The sequence below is a fragment of the Mustelus asterias genome, chromosome 29, assembly GCF_964213995.1.
Source record: "Mustelus asterias chromosome 29, sMusAst1.hap1.1, whole genome shotgun sequence".
Lineage (NCBI taxonomy): Eukaryota > Metazoa > Chordata > Chondrichthyes > Carcharhiniformes > Triakidae > Mustelus > Mustelus asterias.
Genome location: NC_135829.1, coordinates 11,870,147 through 11,885,859, shown reverse-complemented (window position 1 = coordinate 11,885,859; position 15,713 = coordinate 11,870,147). Strand labels below are relative to the sequence as shown.

The 15,713-nt window shown below is 49.1% G+C and overlaps 1 protein-coding gene across 1 annotated transcript in view; it reads left to right on the top strand.

The window, feature by feature from the left end:
* Positions 1–15,713, top strand: part of parp6b (poly (ADP-ribose) polymerase family, member 6b) — a 111,869-nt gene that overhangs the window by 84,100 nt on the left and 12,056 nt on the right. Inside the window, exons 15-20 of the mRNA XM_078200007.1 lie at positions 1,488–1,613; positions 2,611–2,676; positions 3,668–3,735; positions 7,371–7,419; positions 10,028–10,140; positions 14,127–14,199. Of these exons, the coding sequence (XP_078056133.1) occupies positions 1,488–1,613; positions 2,611–2,676; positions 3,668–3,735; positions 7,371–7,419; positions 10,028–10,140; positions 14,127–14,199 (495 nt within the window). The remainder of the gene's footprint in view (positions 1–1,487; positions 1,614–2,610; positions 2,677–3,667; positions 3,736–7,370; positions 7,420–10,027; positions 10,141–14,126; positions 14,200–15,713) is intronic.

Below are 15,713 nucleotides of genomic sequence, written 5' to 3'. Positions count from 1 at the left end.
CCATTAAAGCCCCCCCCTCCTCCTGCCCACCACCCCAGGAGGTGACAAGAAGCTTGCACTGGTTTACCCCTCCTGAATGTTGCATGGCAACAGACCCGCCCACCCGCCACTCAGTTAATATCAGTGGTGACAGGATGAGGCCCTTAAGCGCTCATTGATTGGCCATTCAACGGCTTCACAGCTTGGTATGGCTCCTGCTCTGCCCAAGACTGCAAGAAACTACAAAAGGCCGTGAATGTAGCCCAGACTATCACGCAAACCAGCCTCCCATCCATTGACTCTGTCTACACTTCCCGCTGCCTCGGCAAAGCAACCAGAATAATTAAGGACCCCACGCACCCCGGACATACTCTCCTCCCCCTTCTTCAGTCAGGAAAAAGTGCAAAAGTCTGAGGTCACATACCAACCGACTCAAGAACAGCTTCTTCCCTGCTGCCGTCAGACTTTTGAATGGACCTACCTCACATTAAGTTGACCTTTCTCTACGCCCCAGCTATGACTGTAACACTACGTTCTGCACTCTCTCCTTTCCTTCTCTATGAACAGTATGCTTAGTCTGTATAGCGCGCAAGAAACAATACTTTTCACTGTACACTAATGCATGTGACAATAATAAATCAAATTGAAATCAAAATCAAATCAAATCAATTGGTGGCGAGGCAGAAAGGCTGCGATAGGTGGGAAGAAGGCGTGACTCTGGTATGCCGCCATCTTGCTGAATTACCACCAGTGAGAGCACAAGATTCTGCCCATTATCTTTTGTTCCTCTCTCCAAAGATGCCGCCTGACCGAGTGACTATTTCCTCATTTTATCGTCATATATGTAAATTCTAATCACTCTGGGTAAAGAAACTTCTCTTGAATTTCCTTATGGATTAATCAGTGATTCTCTTCTATTTATGACCCCCTCGATTTAGAGTCCCCAACAAGTGCAAATATCTTCTCTTTGTATGCCCCGTAATCCTTAATTTTTATTATTCATTCATGGAACATGGGCGTCGCTGGCTGGGCCAGCATTTATTGCCTATCCCTAGTTGCCTGAGGCCAGTTGAGAGTCAACCACATTGCTGTGGCTCTGGAGTCACATGTAGGCCAGACCAGGTAAGGACGGCAGATTTCCTTCCCTAAAGGACATTAGTGAACCAGATGGGTTTTTCCGACCGTGGTTTCATGGTCATCAGTAGATTCTTAATTGCAGATATTTTTAATTGAATTTTAATTCCATCACCTGCCGTGATGGGATTCGAACCCGGGTCCCCAGAACATTAGCTGAGTTTCTGGATTAATAGATAACACCTCTAGGCTATCGCCTACCCCTCATATTTCAAAGGTCTCAATTCAGTCATTGAGGATGTTGAGATTCAACATATTCTAAACCAACCTAAGCATTTCTTCTTTTGAATGGCCCCGGCTAATGTTGGGTGTGGATTAAAAGTCGGGAAACGTTGCTTGACTCAAAGAGTGAGAGTGAGGATTTGTTCTTTTAGGTGGTGGACCTTTTGGTAGCAATGTGCCGAGCTGCCTTGGAGTCTCCGAGGAAAAGCATCATCTTTGAGCCTTACCCTTCTGTTGTGGACCCAAATGATCCCAAAACTCTGGCATTCAACCCCAAGGTGAGGTAAATCCATATCGAACTCTGACAGTCGAATTGCTATCGCTGATCTTGTACATTGGAGTTGAAGTCACCTCAGCAAATCCACTTCCAATTATCCTTATTTTGCTGTAGGCGAGATTTTGGATGAATTCCCAATTCCCAACTTCATTCCATCTTTTTCATTGGGTGGGACTTTCTGGCCGTGCTTGCCCCAAAACCGGAAAATCCCGCCCGAGGTCAACGGACCTTTTCATGGATCGCCCTCTCCCCCCCCCGCTACACTTCCCGTATCCGCCCACTACGCTTCCCAAACCACCTTCAATTCCGGCTTCAGGTCACTGTCTGTGTGGAGTCTGCACGTTCTCCCCCTGTCTGCATGGGTTTCCTACGGGTGCTCCAGTTTCCTCCCACAGCCCAAAGATGTGCGGGTTAGGTTGATTGGCCATGGTAAATTGGCCCTAGTGCTGGGGATTAGCAGGATAAGTATGAGGGGCTACGGCAATAGGGCCTTGGTGGGATTGTGGTCGGTGCAGACTCGATGGGCCGAACGGCCTCCTTGTTCATTGTCGGGATTCAATGATTCTCTGATCTTTGGACTGTGGGAGGAAACCGGAGAACCCTGAGGAAACCCACGCAGACATGGGGAGAATATGTGAACTCGACACAGACAGTGACCCGAGGCCAGAATTGAACCCGGGTCCCTGGCGCTGTGCGGTAGCAGTGCTAACCACTGTGCCACCGTGCCGTTGGAAGAATTTCTTACTCAAGCCACTTAAGGTTTTGGGAATGATCCATCAGGAGTTCCACTGGACCTTGTGTCCATCTGGTCATTAATGTCCACCGTTTGTTTCCTGTTATCTCACAAACTCATTGTTCAACTTAGAAATCTCTCCAGCTTGGGGCGGGAAATTCTCACTCCGCGCTGACCATATTGGCAGCTTTGGCTGTTGTGAACTGAAATCATTCACCCACAGAATGACCTGTGTCCTAACCATTTTCCTGTTGCCCGCTTACAGAAGAAGAACTACGAGAGGCTGCAGAAAGCCCTGGATAGTGTCATGTCCATCAGAGAGATGACGCAGGTATGAGAGCAGCACACGGCTACCCTTTATCTCATTATGGTTCCCTCACTGTTCAGACAGAAATTTACCCACTGAGATTAAGTGGGTAAACTATTGGGGTAATTAATGGGGTAGATTTTCAATAGGGCCACAAGGTTTTAACTAGCCTCACGGATAAGTTATCCGTTTCGAAACAATAGAACCATAGAATCCCGACAGTGCAGAAGGAGGCCATTCAGCCCATCGAGTCTGCACCACCCCTCTGAAAGCGCATCTTACCCTAGCTCATTACCCCCCTGCATTTGCCACTGTTAATGCACCTAACCAACACATTTTCGGGCACTAAGGGGCAATTTTACCTTGGTCAGTCCACCTAACCTGCACATCTTTGAACTCTAAGAGACACTTTAGCATGGCTAATCCATCTAACCTGCACATCTTTGGATGATAAGGGGCAATTTAGCATAGCCAATCCACCTAACCTGCACATCTTTGGACACTAAGGGGCAATTTAGCATGGCCAATCCACCTAACCTGCACATCTTTGGACACTAAGCGGCAATTTAGCATGGCCAATCTACCTAACATGCACAACTTGGGACACTGAGGGGCAATTTAGCATGGCCAATCCACCTAACCTGCACATCTTTGGTCACTAAGGGGCAATTTAGCATGGCCAATCCACTAACCTGCACATCTTTGGTCACCAAGAGGCAACTTAGCATAGCCAATCCACCTAACCTGCACATCTTTGGACCCGGGGCAATTTAGCATGGCCAATCCAACTAACCTGCACATCTTTGGTCACTAAAGGGCAATTTAGCATGGCCAATCCGCCTAACCTGCACACCTTTGGTCACTAAGGGGCAATGTTAGCATGGATGGATATGGTATGGTGGGTTGAGTGGGCTTTGCTATTCTTATCTATCTTCTGATCAGAATTTTGCTTTCAAATTAAGGCTAAAGTGTGAGGGTTCCCTCTGAGATTAATACCTTGTCATATCTCTTATAGGGATCATACTTGGAAATCAAAAAACAAATGGACAAGTTGGACCCTCTGGCTCACCCGTTGCTGCAATGGTATCTCTGTCTTAGTGTGTATTTGTGGAATGTCTATTGATATTGCACGCAAAGTGCCGTTATATCGCTTCATGTTTTTTCCACTCGTACAATGCATGCTATCTATTGAAGACAGGAGGATTGAACTGCCAGACACATTTCGTAATAAAGTGCCTTAATTGAGGCAAGTGAGGCAGAGAGGTGGAGAGATGGTATTCCAGAGTTTGCAGCCCAGGCAACTGAACGCGTGGCCACCAATGGTGGAGCGATTACGATTGGGAATGTACAAGAATTAGAGGAGTGCGGATATCTCAGAGGACTGTGGGGTTGGAGGAAGTAAGGAATGGCAAGTCCATGGAGGAATATGAAAACATAGAATCCCAACAGTGCAGAAGAGGCCATTTGGCCCATCAGTTCTGCACCAACTCTCTGGCAGAATATATTATCCAGGCCCTCTCCCCCGCTCTATTCCCACAACTCCACACATTTCCAATGGCTAATCCATCTAACCTACACGTTTTGGGACACTAAAGGACAATTTACCATGGCCAATCCACCTAACCTGCACATCTTTGGACAGTAAGGGACAAATTAGTATGGCCAATCCACCTAACCTACACATCTTTGGAAGGAAGGGGCAATTTAGCATGGCCAATCCACCTAACATGCACATCTTTGGACAGTAAGGGGCAATTTAGCAAGGCCAATCTACTTAACCTACACATCTTTGGACACTATGGGACAATTTAGCATTGCCGATTCACCTAACCTACACATCTTTGGAAGTAAGGGGCAATTTGGCATGGCCAATCCACCGAACCTACACATCTTTGGACAGTAAGGGGCAATTTGGCATAGCCAATCCACCTAACCTGCACATCTTTGGACTTTGGGAGGAAACTGGAGCACCTGGACAAAACCCATGAAGATACAGGGAGAATGTGCAAACTCCACACAGTGACCCGAGGCCAGAATTGAACCCAGGGCCCTGGCACAGTGAGGCAGCAGTGCTAACCACTGTGCCACTGTGCCGACCCACATAGGTGAGAAGTTTAAAATCAAGAGCACCCTTGACCAGTAGCCAATGTAGGTCAGCAAGCATGCAGATAGGGGAATGGGACTATTTATAGAGAAGACTGGGCCAATGTGGACATGCAACTTACCAAGCAACTCTTCCTGCAATTGCCAATCTCCCTGTGGACACCAAAGAGTAAAATGGGGTTCTACCCTGTGGAGGGAATAGTCTGTTGCAATGTGGGGCTTTCTATGATGTGGTTCTTGAGCCCTACCATAAAGAGCTTGAAATTTATCTTGAGTTGCTTAAAATTTCCTCGGAGATTCTCCCACTTGGCTAGTGGGGTCTGATGAGCATCGGTTCATTCCGCAGCGCCAGTTCTGCATACCAAAAGTGGCCCACTAGGCACTCACATTCCACGCCCGACTCCAAGCCAGCGAGTCGGGCTTCTTACCCATTTAAAGTTTGAGAATAGGTTGAGATCGTTTCGGCCCCAAGGCCTCGAGTCATTCGCTTTACCGGGTAAAACTGCGTGTGGACGAGCACCAGCTATCCTGAGGGAAACTTCGGAGGGAACCAGCTACTAGATGGTTCGATTAGTCTTTCACCCCTCTACCAAGGTTGGATTTGCACGTCAGGACCACTGCGGACCTCCACCAAAGTTTCCTCTGGCTTTGCCCTGCCCAGGCATAGTTCACCATCTTTCGGGTCCTAACACGTGCGCTCCTGCTCCACCTCCCCGCCGGAACAGGTGAGATGGGCCGGTGGTGCGCCCGCCGCGTGGGGTGGCGGGATCCCACCTCGGTCGACTCGCACAAACCTTCACTTTCATTGCGCCGTGGGGTTTCCTGACACACCCTTTAACTTGCGCACATGTTAGACATCTTGGTCCGTGTAACTGTCTAAACGCTTTTAAAAAGCGTTTGGACAGTTCCATGGGTAAGATGGGTATAGAGGGATATGGGCCAAATGCGGACAATTGGGACTAGCTTAGGGGTTTAAAAAAAAGAACTTTCGGAGCGCTGCCCCTGAAGTAGATGCTCCTCACCTGATGAAGGAGCAGCGCTTCGAAAGCTCGTGATTCCAAATAAACCTCTTAGGCTTTAACCTGGTGTTGTGAGACTTCTTACTGTTTCAGAAGTATATCATTGATTGTCAAAGTAACTTGGGACATCCTGAGATCGTGAAAGTCTTTCTGTATAAATGCATTTTGGTAGACTAAACCCAGGGCAGGATTACTCAGTTAATGGTATGGCGTTGAGGAGAGTTATAGAACAAAGAGATCTAGGGGTACAGGTTCATAGCACCTTGAAAGTGGAGTCCAAGGTGGACAGACTGGTGAAGAAGGCATTTGACATGCTTGGTTTCATGGTCAGAACATTGAATACAGGAGTTGGGACATCTTGTTGAAGTTGTACAAGGCCACACTTGGAATACTGTGTACCGTTCTGGTCACCCTGTTATAGAAAGGGTATTATTCAACTAGAAAGAGTGCAGAAAAGATTTACTAGGATGCTACTGGGTCTTGATGGTTTGACTTATAAGGAGAGGCTGGATAGACTGGGACTTTTTTCCCTGGAGCGTAGGAGACTTACCGGTGATCCTATAGAGGTCGATAACATAATGAGGGGCATAGATCAGCTAGATAGTCAACATCTTTTCCCAAAGGTAGGGGAGTCTAAAACTAAGAGGGGATAAGAAAAAGTATCTTGTGGTTTCATGGTGCAATCAGAGGCAATGAACAAAAAGAGTTTTTCTACAAATTCCCCTGACGCTATTCACAAAAATACTCCAACAATCGAATAATCAGAAGGAACTTCACAAACCTCTCTCAAAGCTGTGTCGAAAGATTTGTGGCTCCAATCTCCAGTAGATTATTTTCCCCCAAGCTCTAACTTCATGACTAATAATTCTGAAAGATGAAATTGTTTTTTTTCTCTGAATGACGATTTGTGAGGGGAACCTCTGGAGCCTGACTCGTCAATCGGCCCCGTTTAGAAGTGTTGTGTGCACCACGATAGATATTTTTACACGGGTGGCTGGCTTGTTATGTGAAACAGTGCGAATTCCATACAGCAGAGATGGAACCTGGTCGGTACAAATGACAGTTGATTGATCTGTTTGGATTTGGCAATTGGTCTATAAAATAATGAGGGGCATAGATCAGCTGGATAGTCAACATCTTTTCCCAAAGGTAGGGGAGTCTAAAACTAGAGGGCATAGGTTTAAGGTGAGAGGGGAGAGATACAAAAGGGTCCAGAGGGCAATTGTTTCACTCAGAGGATGGTGAGTGTCTGGAACGAGCTGCCGGAGGTAGTAGTAGAGGCAGCACAATTTTGTCTTATAAAAAGCATTTAGACAAGTACTTGGGTAAGATGGGTATAGAGGGATATGGGCCAAAGGCAGACAATTGGGACTAGTATAACGGTTTATAAAAAGGGCAGCATGAACAAGTTGGGCCGAAGGGCCTGTTTCCATGCTGTAAACCTCTATGACTCTATCTAAAGGGGCTTTCAGCAAAGTATTTCCAAGAACAAATCATTAATCTTCATCCTTCATCGTTTGGAGGGAGGGATGGGAGTTTGGTTTGGGAAAAAAACACGGGAGTTTAACAACACAAATGTCTGTGTTTGTTTTCTAGGATTATCTCAAGCAACAGGTCGCACATTGTGAAGTTACCACTCAGCAGAGTAAGTGACTTCATTCCATTAAATAATATTGATTAATTTTATTTATTTATTTATTGATTAGTGTCACAAGTAGGCTTACATTAACACTACAATGCAGTGACTGTGAAAATCCCCGAGTCGCCACAGTCCGCCGCCTGTTTGGGTACACTGAATTTAGAACGGCCAATTCACCAAACCAGCACGTCTTTCAGACTGTGGGAAGAAACCGGAGCACCCGGAGGAAACCCACGCAGACACGGGGAGAACGTGCAGACTCCACACAGATAGTGACCCGAGCTGTGAATCGAACCTGGGTCCCTGGCACTATGAGGCAGCAGTGCTAACCACTGTGCCGCCCATTTTGTTGTGTGTATTATAATGATATTAAAAAAGCATCAATTGCTCCTATGGGACTGTGGAAACAAACACAGTATGTTGATCCAGAAGGAACTCTTCCAATGCAGACAATAAAAATGAACAAAACTTACTCCAACTTATAAATCAAAGGAAAGATTTAATGAAGAAACTTCACTACTCCAACACTTGAGGCCTCACCCTGGGCCATTCCAAGTCCCCCACAATTCCCAACATGTTCTAGTTTATACTGAGTCAGCTGACCATCACATCATTCTATCATTGGTTACATGGTTTACTGGGTCAGCTGATGCTTACAGCTTGTTACCATTGGTCAACGGATCCAATGTTATGACCGGTTACATTCTAACACAGCACACCTCCTTCAGGCCCCACCCCGTCAGACCCTGCCCCCTTGGCACCACCACCAGTTGGCACTGCCAGGATGCCAGGGGGAACTGCCAAGTTGGCACTGCCAGGATGCCAGGGGTTACTGCCAAGTTGGCACTGCCAAGGAGCCAGTGAGCAATGACCAGCTGTGTCCCTTATCACCCAGGGGTCTCATTGGCCTCCAAGCCCTCCCAGCATGACCATCATGCTTGGTCTCCAGTGAAGACCAGTTGGGGTTCGCGCTGTGAGGCAGCAGTGCTAACCACTGTGCCACTGTGTTGCCCCTGGGAATCTCCACGCACAAATGGAGACCTGGCATAATGACCAGGCTTGGGGGACTTTGGAAGCCATTGGATATCTTGGGTGATTGAAGTGCTTACCTGGCACTGCCATCGAAACCCTGGCAATGCCCCCTAGAACACTGGCAATGCCAACCTGGCACACTGGTACTGCCAGTCAGGGCACTGCCAGGTTGGCACTGCCAGGATGCCGGGGGTAGTGCTAAATGGGTGGGGCCTGAAGGGGACAGGGCCTGAGGGGCACTGAAGAGGACAGGAAGTGGGGCATAAAGGGTGTGGATCATGATAGCGGGTGGGGCATGAGGGGGGGCATGAAGGGTGCTGAGCATGAAGGGGGTCCTATTGCTATGGCCCCAATGCCCCGATGCCAACAATCTATGTTCAAGGCTGTGGGGTGATCTGGCTAGTTATTTATATTGGGGAGGGGAGGAAGCAGACCTTCAGTGGGGGGCTGGTCCCGATGTCCATGGTGGGAGGGAGGGCTTCTTCAATTTCACTTTGAGATCGGGCATGGCCGATTCCCCCTAACCTGCAAAACCTTTGGAGCGTGGGAGGAAACCCATGCAGACATGGGGAGAACCTGTAAACTCCACACAGACAGTGACCCGAGGCCGGAATTGAACCCGGGTCCCTGGCACTGTGAGGCAGCAGTGCTAACTACTGTGCCACCCTGCCGCCAGGATGGTTTCTAAGTTGACGGAGAACCGTACTCCCGCACAGAGATGATCAACTTCAGGAGGTGCAGGAGCCTGATGCGTACTGGCTCCTCATTGGTCAAGATTATTGAGTGAGGGGTGGTGGGGGCGGGGGTGAGGGAGGCGGCCGGCCGGGGTTGTGGGGTGGGGGGGGGGGAGGTGGGGAGGTTGCCTGGGGGGTTGGGGGTTAGGGAGATGGCTGGGGGACGGTCGGGGGTGAGAGAGGTGGCCAGGAATGAGGTGGGGGGGGGGGGGGGTGAGGGAGGTAGCCGGGGTGGGTGGTGGAGGGTGCGGTGAGGGAGTTGGCCGGGGGGGGAAGATGGGGGGGGTGCAGGGGTGAGGGAGGTGGCCCGGGTGGGGGGTGGGGGCAGTGGGAGTGAGGGAGGTGGGGGGGAGGGGGGGAGGAGTGAGGGACATGGCCCAGGTGGTGGGGGAGGGGGGGGGGGTGAGTGAGGTAGGTGCCGGGGGGTGGGGTGGGGGAGGAGTGAGAGAGGAGGCCGGGGAGAGCGGGAGGTGGCCAGGGGGTGGGGAGGCGGGGTGGTGAGGGAGGTGGCCGGGGGGGACAAGAGGGGGTGTGGGCGGGGGGGAGGGGGGTGAGGGTGGTGGTCAGAGTGGGGGAGTGGGTGTGTGGGCGGGGCGGGGGTGAGGGAGGTGGTCGGAGGGGGGGTGGTGTGGGCAGGGGGGGTGGGGTGAGGGAGGTGGCCGGGGTGTGGTGGTCTGTGGGTAAATGGGGGGGGGGGGGGTGATAGAGGTGGGTGGGGGAGGTGTGGGCTGACGGGATGGGGGGGCGCTGAGGGAGGTGGCCAGGGGGGAGGGTGTTTGGGGAGAGAGTACAGGTAGCTGTCCACAGTGCAGTGACTTCGTGAACCTGCCATGTCTTTTTCTTCACAGCAGCTGAAATTCATGCACACATCGCATCAGTTCCTCCTACTCAGCAGCCCCCCGGCGAAGGAAGCTCGATTCCGCACTGCCAAAAAGCTCTACGGCAGCACCTTCGCCTTCCAGTGAGTTCCACAACATTGTCTTGCTGACCTGGCGAAACGGGAACAAGCGAAAACACGAGCCAAGAGCCCCGTCCAAAATATCTAATCTACTGTTATCTTTCCTCATTCCCCCGGAGCGCGGCTCTTTTCAAATGATATGAGTGCGGAATGTGCTGCCTCAGAGGCCAATTTGGTAGTGCCTTTCGCAGAGGAATTGGGTATTAGCTATGAGGAGATGTTGGAGAAACGTGGTTTGTTCTCACTGGAGCGACGGAGGTTGAGGGGCGACCTGATAGAAGTCTACAAGATTATGAGAGGCATGGACAGAGTGGATAGTCAGAAGCTTTTTCCCAGGGTGGAAGAGCCAATTACCAGGGGGTGTTGGTTTAAGGTGCGAGGGGCAAGGTTTAAAGGAGATGTACGAGGCAAGTATTTCACTCAGAGGGTGGTGGGTGTCTGGAACTCGCTGCTGGGGGAGATAGTGGAAGTGGATACGATAATGAGTTTTAAGGGGCGTCTGGACAAATACATGAATGGGAATAGAGGGAAGGGTCGGGGGTTTTAGTTAAGTCGGGCAGCATGGTCAGTGCAGGCTTGGAGGGCCTGTTCCTGTGCTGTAATTTTCTTTGTTCTTTGTTCTTTGAAATGGATAAATATCGGAAAAGGGGGAAAACACGCAAGACTGGAGAAAGAGTTGGGAAGTGGGACTCATTGGATGGGTCCTTTAATGAGTCATTCCAGAAACAATGGTCCAGATCTTCCATTACCCTTGCGGGGGGGGGTCATCCCAGTGAGGTACCTAGAAGACACACTGGGATGCCTACCACTCCCCACTTTCAACCAAAACTCCCCATGTAAGGACTGTATGGGGATTACCTGGAGAGCTTAAAATTCCATTGAGCAATGATCACAGAATCGTAGAATCCTCACGGTGCAGAAGGAGGCCATTCGGTCCATCGAGTCTGCACCGACAACAGTCCCACTCAGACCCTATCCCCGTAACCCCACATATTTACCCTGCTAATCCCCCTGACACTAAGGGGCAATTTAGCATGGCCAAGCCACCTAACCTGCACATCTTTGGACACTAAGGGGCAATTTAGCATGGCCGATCTAGCTAACCCGCACATCTTTTGGAGTGTGGGAGGAAAGTGGAGCACCCGGAGGAAACCCACGCAGACACGGGGAGAAGGTGCAAACTCCACATAGACAAGTCAGCCATCTGAGGCTGGAATTGAACCCGGGTCCCTGACACTGTGAGGCAGCAGTGCTAATTATCTTGCCCCCCAAACTCTCCCCATGCGAAAAAAAACCGAGTACAAATTGGGAAATAATGGTACGAGCCTGAGCTTGTCTTGTGCACCTTAAAATGGAACGCCAGTTTGAACCAGTACTCTTATTTCTCAGTCGGTACCGTATTATCGCATTGGGTTCCGAAACTCTGACTTAAATCGGAGGCTTTAGATGGTACTTAGCAGAATAGCTGGCCAGGAAATGTTGGGAGAATTAAAAATCACTTCGAACACCTGGATAACTATGATAATAACTGCAACCCCCCCCACCTCCATCCTCCCCAAATCTCCTGAATGGAAACATAGAAGATAGGAGCAGGAGAAGGCCATTCGGCCCTTCGAGCCTGCTCCGCCATTCATGACGATCATGGCTGATCATCCAACTCAATAGCCTAATCCTGCTTTCTCCCCATAACCTTTGATCCCATCCGCCCCAAGTGCTATATCTTTTTTTTATTCATTCGTGGGACATGGGTGTCGCTGGCTGGCCAGCATTTATTGCCCATCCCTAGTTGCCCTTGTTTAGAGGGCAGTTGAGAGTCAACCACATTGCTGTGGCTCTGGAGCCACATTTAGGCCAGACCTGGTAAGGATGGCAGATTTCCTTCCCTAAAGGGCATTAGTGAACCGGATGGGTTTTCCCTGACAATCAGTCAGGTTTCATGGTCATCAGTAGATTCTTAATTCCAGATATTTTAAAAATTGAATTCAAATTTCACCAGCTGCCATTGTGGGATTCGAATCCGGGTCCCCGGGACATTAGCTGAGTTTCTGGATTAATACTCCAGCGATAATGCCACGAGGCCATTGCTGCCTCTTTGAGTACATTCAATGTTTTTACATCAACTACTTCCTGTGGTAATAAATTCCACAGGCTCACCGAATCCTCAGACTATGACCCCTGGTTCTGGATTCCTCCATCATCTGGACTCCCCCATATCCTCCCTACATCTACTCTGTCTAGTCCTGTTAGAATTTTATAAGTTTCTATGAGATCCCCCCTTCATTCGTCTGAATTCCAATGAAAACAATCCTAACCTAGTCAATCTCTCCTCATACATCAGTCCCACCATCCCCAGAATCAGCCTGGTAAAGCTTCACTGCACTCCCTCGAGAGCAAGAACATCCCTCCTCAGAAAAGGAGACCAAAACTGTACACAGGTGTGGCCTCACCAAGGCTTATTTGCAATGCTGCGAATAGGGAGTGTGGCTTCACTCTCCCCACCAATCTTGCACTGCAAAAGAGCTTCTAGGTGGCATGTTTCTCACTGGGCCTGGGTCAGAGGTCAAAGTGAGGAGCATTCAGTTCCAGTCAAGCAGCAGAGTGACGACCTTGACGGTAGTTGCCACTTCATGGAGGATTCAGCCGATGAGTGGCTTTGTTTTTTTGTTCAGCGTATCTTCACCACCTGTTTTTTACCTTTGGAGAATAGTGAGGGGAAAGATTCCTGAGCTGATTATTGACCGGTTGAACTGCATTGAATGTTCTTTCCGTGGCCAACAAGTCCTGATGTTGGACTTGAACCCAAAGTTTCTGGTCCCGGAGTAGGGGGCACTCTCCACTGTGTCACAAGAACACCACTTAGCGCAGTGTGATTCTACATTCGTGTATTACACACAGGGAAACTCAAACAGAAAGGTACAAAGTGACCAATTTTAATGAGCAGATGATGCTCAAATAATTAAGAATTAAGAATCTACCGATGACCATGCAACCATTGTCGATTGTCGGAAAAAACCATCTGGATCACGAATGTCCCTTTAGGGAAGGAAATCTGCTGTCCTTACCTGGTCTGGCCTACATGTGACTCCAGAGCCACAGCAATGTGGTTGACTCTCAGCTGCCCTCCAAGGGCAACTAGGGGACCATAAGACCATAGGAGCAGAATTAGGCCACTCGGCCCATCGAGTCTGCTCCGCCATTCAATCATGGCTTATATTTTTCCCATCCCCATTCTCCTGCCTTTTCCCCATAACCCCTGATCCCCTTATTAATCAAGAATGGATGGGCAATAAATGCTGGCCAGCCAGCGATGCTCCACGTCCCATGAATGAATGGAAACAAAAATTGCATACACTTGCATCATGGGCAAAACTGTGGCAGGTGGATTTCAATCCAAGCAAGTGTGAGGTTCATTTTGGACTGAAGAAGGATAGATCAGATAGTAGGAGGTTCAATAAAGTGGATGTCCAAAGAAACTTGGGGGTTCAGGTGCATCAATGTTTAAGGGGAGGTAATGGCCTAGTAGTATTATCGCTAGACTATTAATCCAGAAGCTCAGCTAATGTTCTGGCGACCCGGGTTCAAATCCCGCCACAGCAGGTGGTGAATTTGAATTCTATAAAAATATTTGGAGTTAAGAATCTACTGATGACCATGAAACCATTTTGAGAAAAACCCATCTGGTTCATTAATGTCCTTTAGGGAAGGAAATCTGCCGGCTTTATCTGGTCTGGCCTACATGTGACTCTAAAGCCACAGCAATGTGGTTGATTATGAAATTGCCTAGCAAGCCACTCATTTATTCAAGAAGGTGGCACACCACTACCTTCTCAAGGACAACTGGGCGGCACGGTAGCACAGTAGTTAGCACTGCTACTTCACAACATCCACAATTAATGCCATTGATTTCCAGAAATGTTGGGGATTGAAGCGTTGTGCTACTTAATGGACTTGTGCTCAATGTTGAGTCTCTCCCTTTGATTCCTTAACAGTGGCTCACACATTGAGAATTGGCATTCCATTCTGAGAAATGGCCTGGTCAACGCTTCTTATACAAAACTACAAGTAAGTACCTTATAAATGAGATGTAATGATGTCAGTTGCGTCCTGACCCTCTCAAGGACTTACAGAGCATTCTCTCCGTTAGAATATTGCGGTCAGGTTGGGCTACTTTGCATTTGACATGATGTAGCAACATGGAGGCTGTTGAAGCGATTCACTGAGGTATAACAGGGCTGGCAGGCTTCAGTTATGCAGGAGGAATTGGGGTACGCGCCATTGGAAAATATCTGATCGAGATGTTCAAAATCACCAAGGGTGCCAAGGATAAGGTTGTTGATCTCCCCTGGTTAATAAGTTAGCAAGAGGCGAGATGAAGTTTAAGAGCAAGAAAAGTATGAATGGGGGGGTCAGGAGCATTTTACTTTTAATGTACAGAGCAGTTAAGTCTCCGCAGTCCCTGATGACCGTAGGCTATTCTCCCCTTTGAGGAAGAGAGCTGACTGGTGGTGATCTAACCTGAGGGTCATCACACCTCGGGCAAGGTTGAGTCTTCATGAATAACCTCAGCCGGTACAGGAATTGCGCTGTCAGCGTCACTCTACATCACGAACCAGCCGTCCAGCCAACTGTGCTAAACCAACCACAGTAAGAAGTTTAACAACACCAGGTTAAAGTCCAACAGGTTTATTTGGTAGCAAAAGCCACACGTACAGAGCAGTCAGGGTATGGGATGTCTACCCAGAAACAGCTGAAGCACGATCCGCCATAGTTTGTATAAAGGAAATTGACAAGCTTTTGAAAAACAAGAAAACAAAATGGTATGAAATGGGGTGGGACGGTGGCACTGCTGCCTCACAGCGCCAGTTACCCGTGTTCGATTCCGGCCTCGGGTGACTGTTTGTGTGGAGTTTGCACGTTCTCCCCGTGTTTGCGTGGGTTTCCTCTGGGTGCTCCGGTTTCCTCCCACAGTCGAAGATATGTAGGTTAGGTGGTTTGGCCATGCTAAATTGCTCCTTAGTGTCCAAAGATGTGCGGGTTGGCTTGATTGGCCATGCTAAATTAGACCTTAGTGTCAAGAGGATTAGCAGAATAAATCATAGAATCCTTGAGTGCAGAAGGAGGCCATTTGGCCCATTGAGCCTGCACTGACCACAATCCCACTCAGGCCCTATCCACATAACCCCATGCATTTACCCTAGCTAGTCCCCCGACTCCAAGGGGAAATTTAGCATGGCCAATGGACCTAACCCGCACATCTTTGGAGTGTGGGAGGAAACCGGAGCACACGGAGGAAACCCACGCAGACATGTGGAGAAAGTGCAAACTCCACACAGACAGTGACCCACGCCAGGAATCGAACCCAGGTCCCTGGTGCTGTGAGGGAGCAGTACTAACCACTGTGCCACCGTGCCGCCCGTGGGGTTACGAGGATAGAGCCTGGGTGGGATTGTTCCCAGTGGAGGCTCAATGGGTCAAATGGCCTCCTTCTACATTGTAGGGATTCTATGGAGAAAGAGCAAATGGTTGGGCCAGGTAGATCACTCTCTCAGAGGCTAGAAACAAAGGACTGAATAACC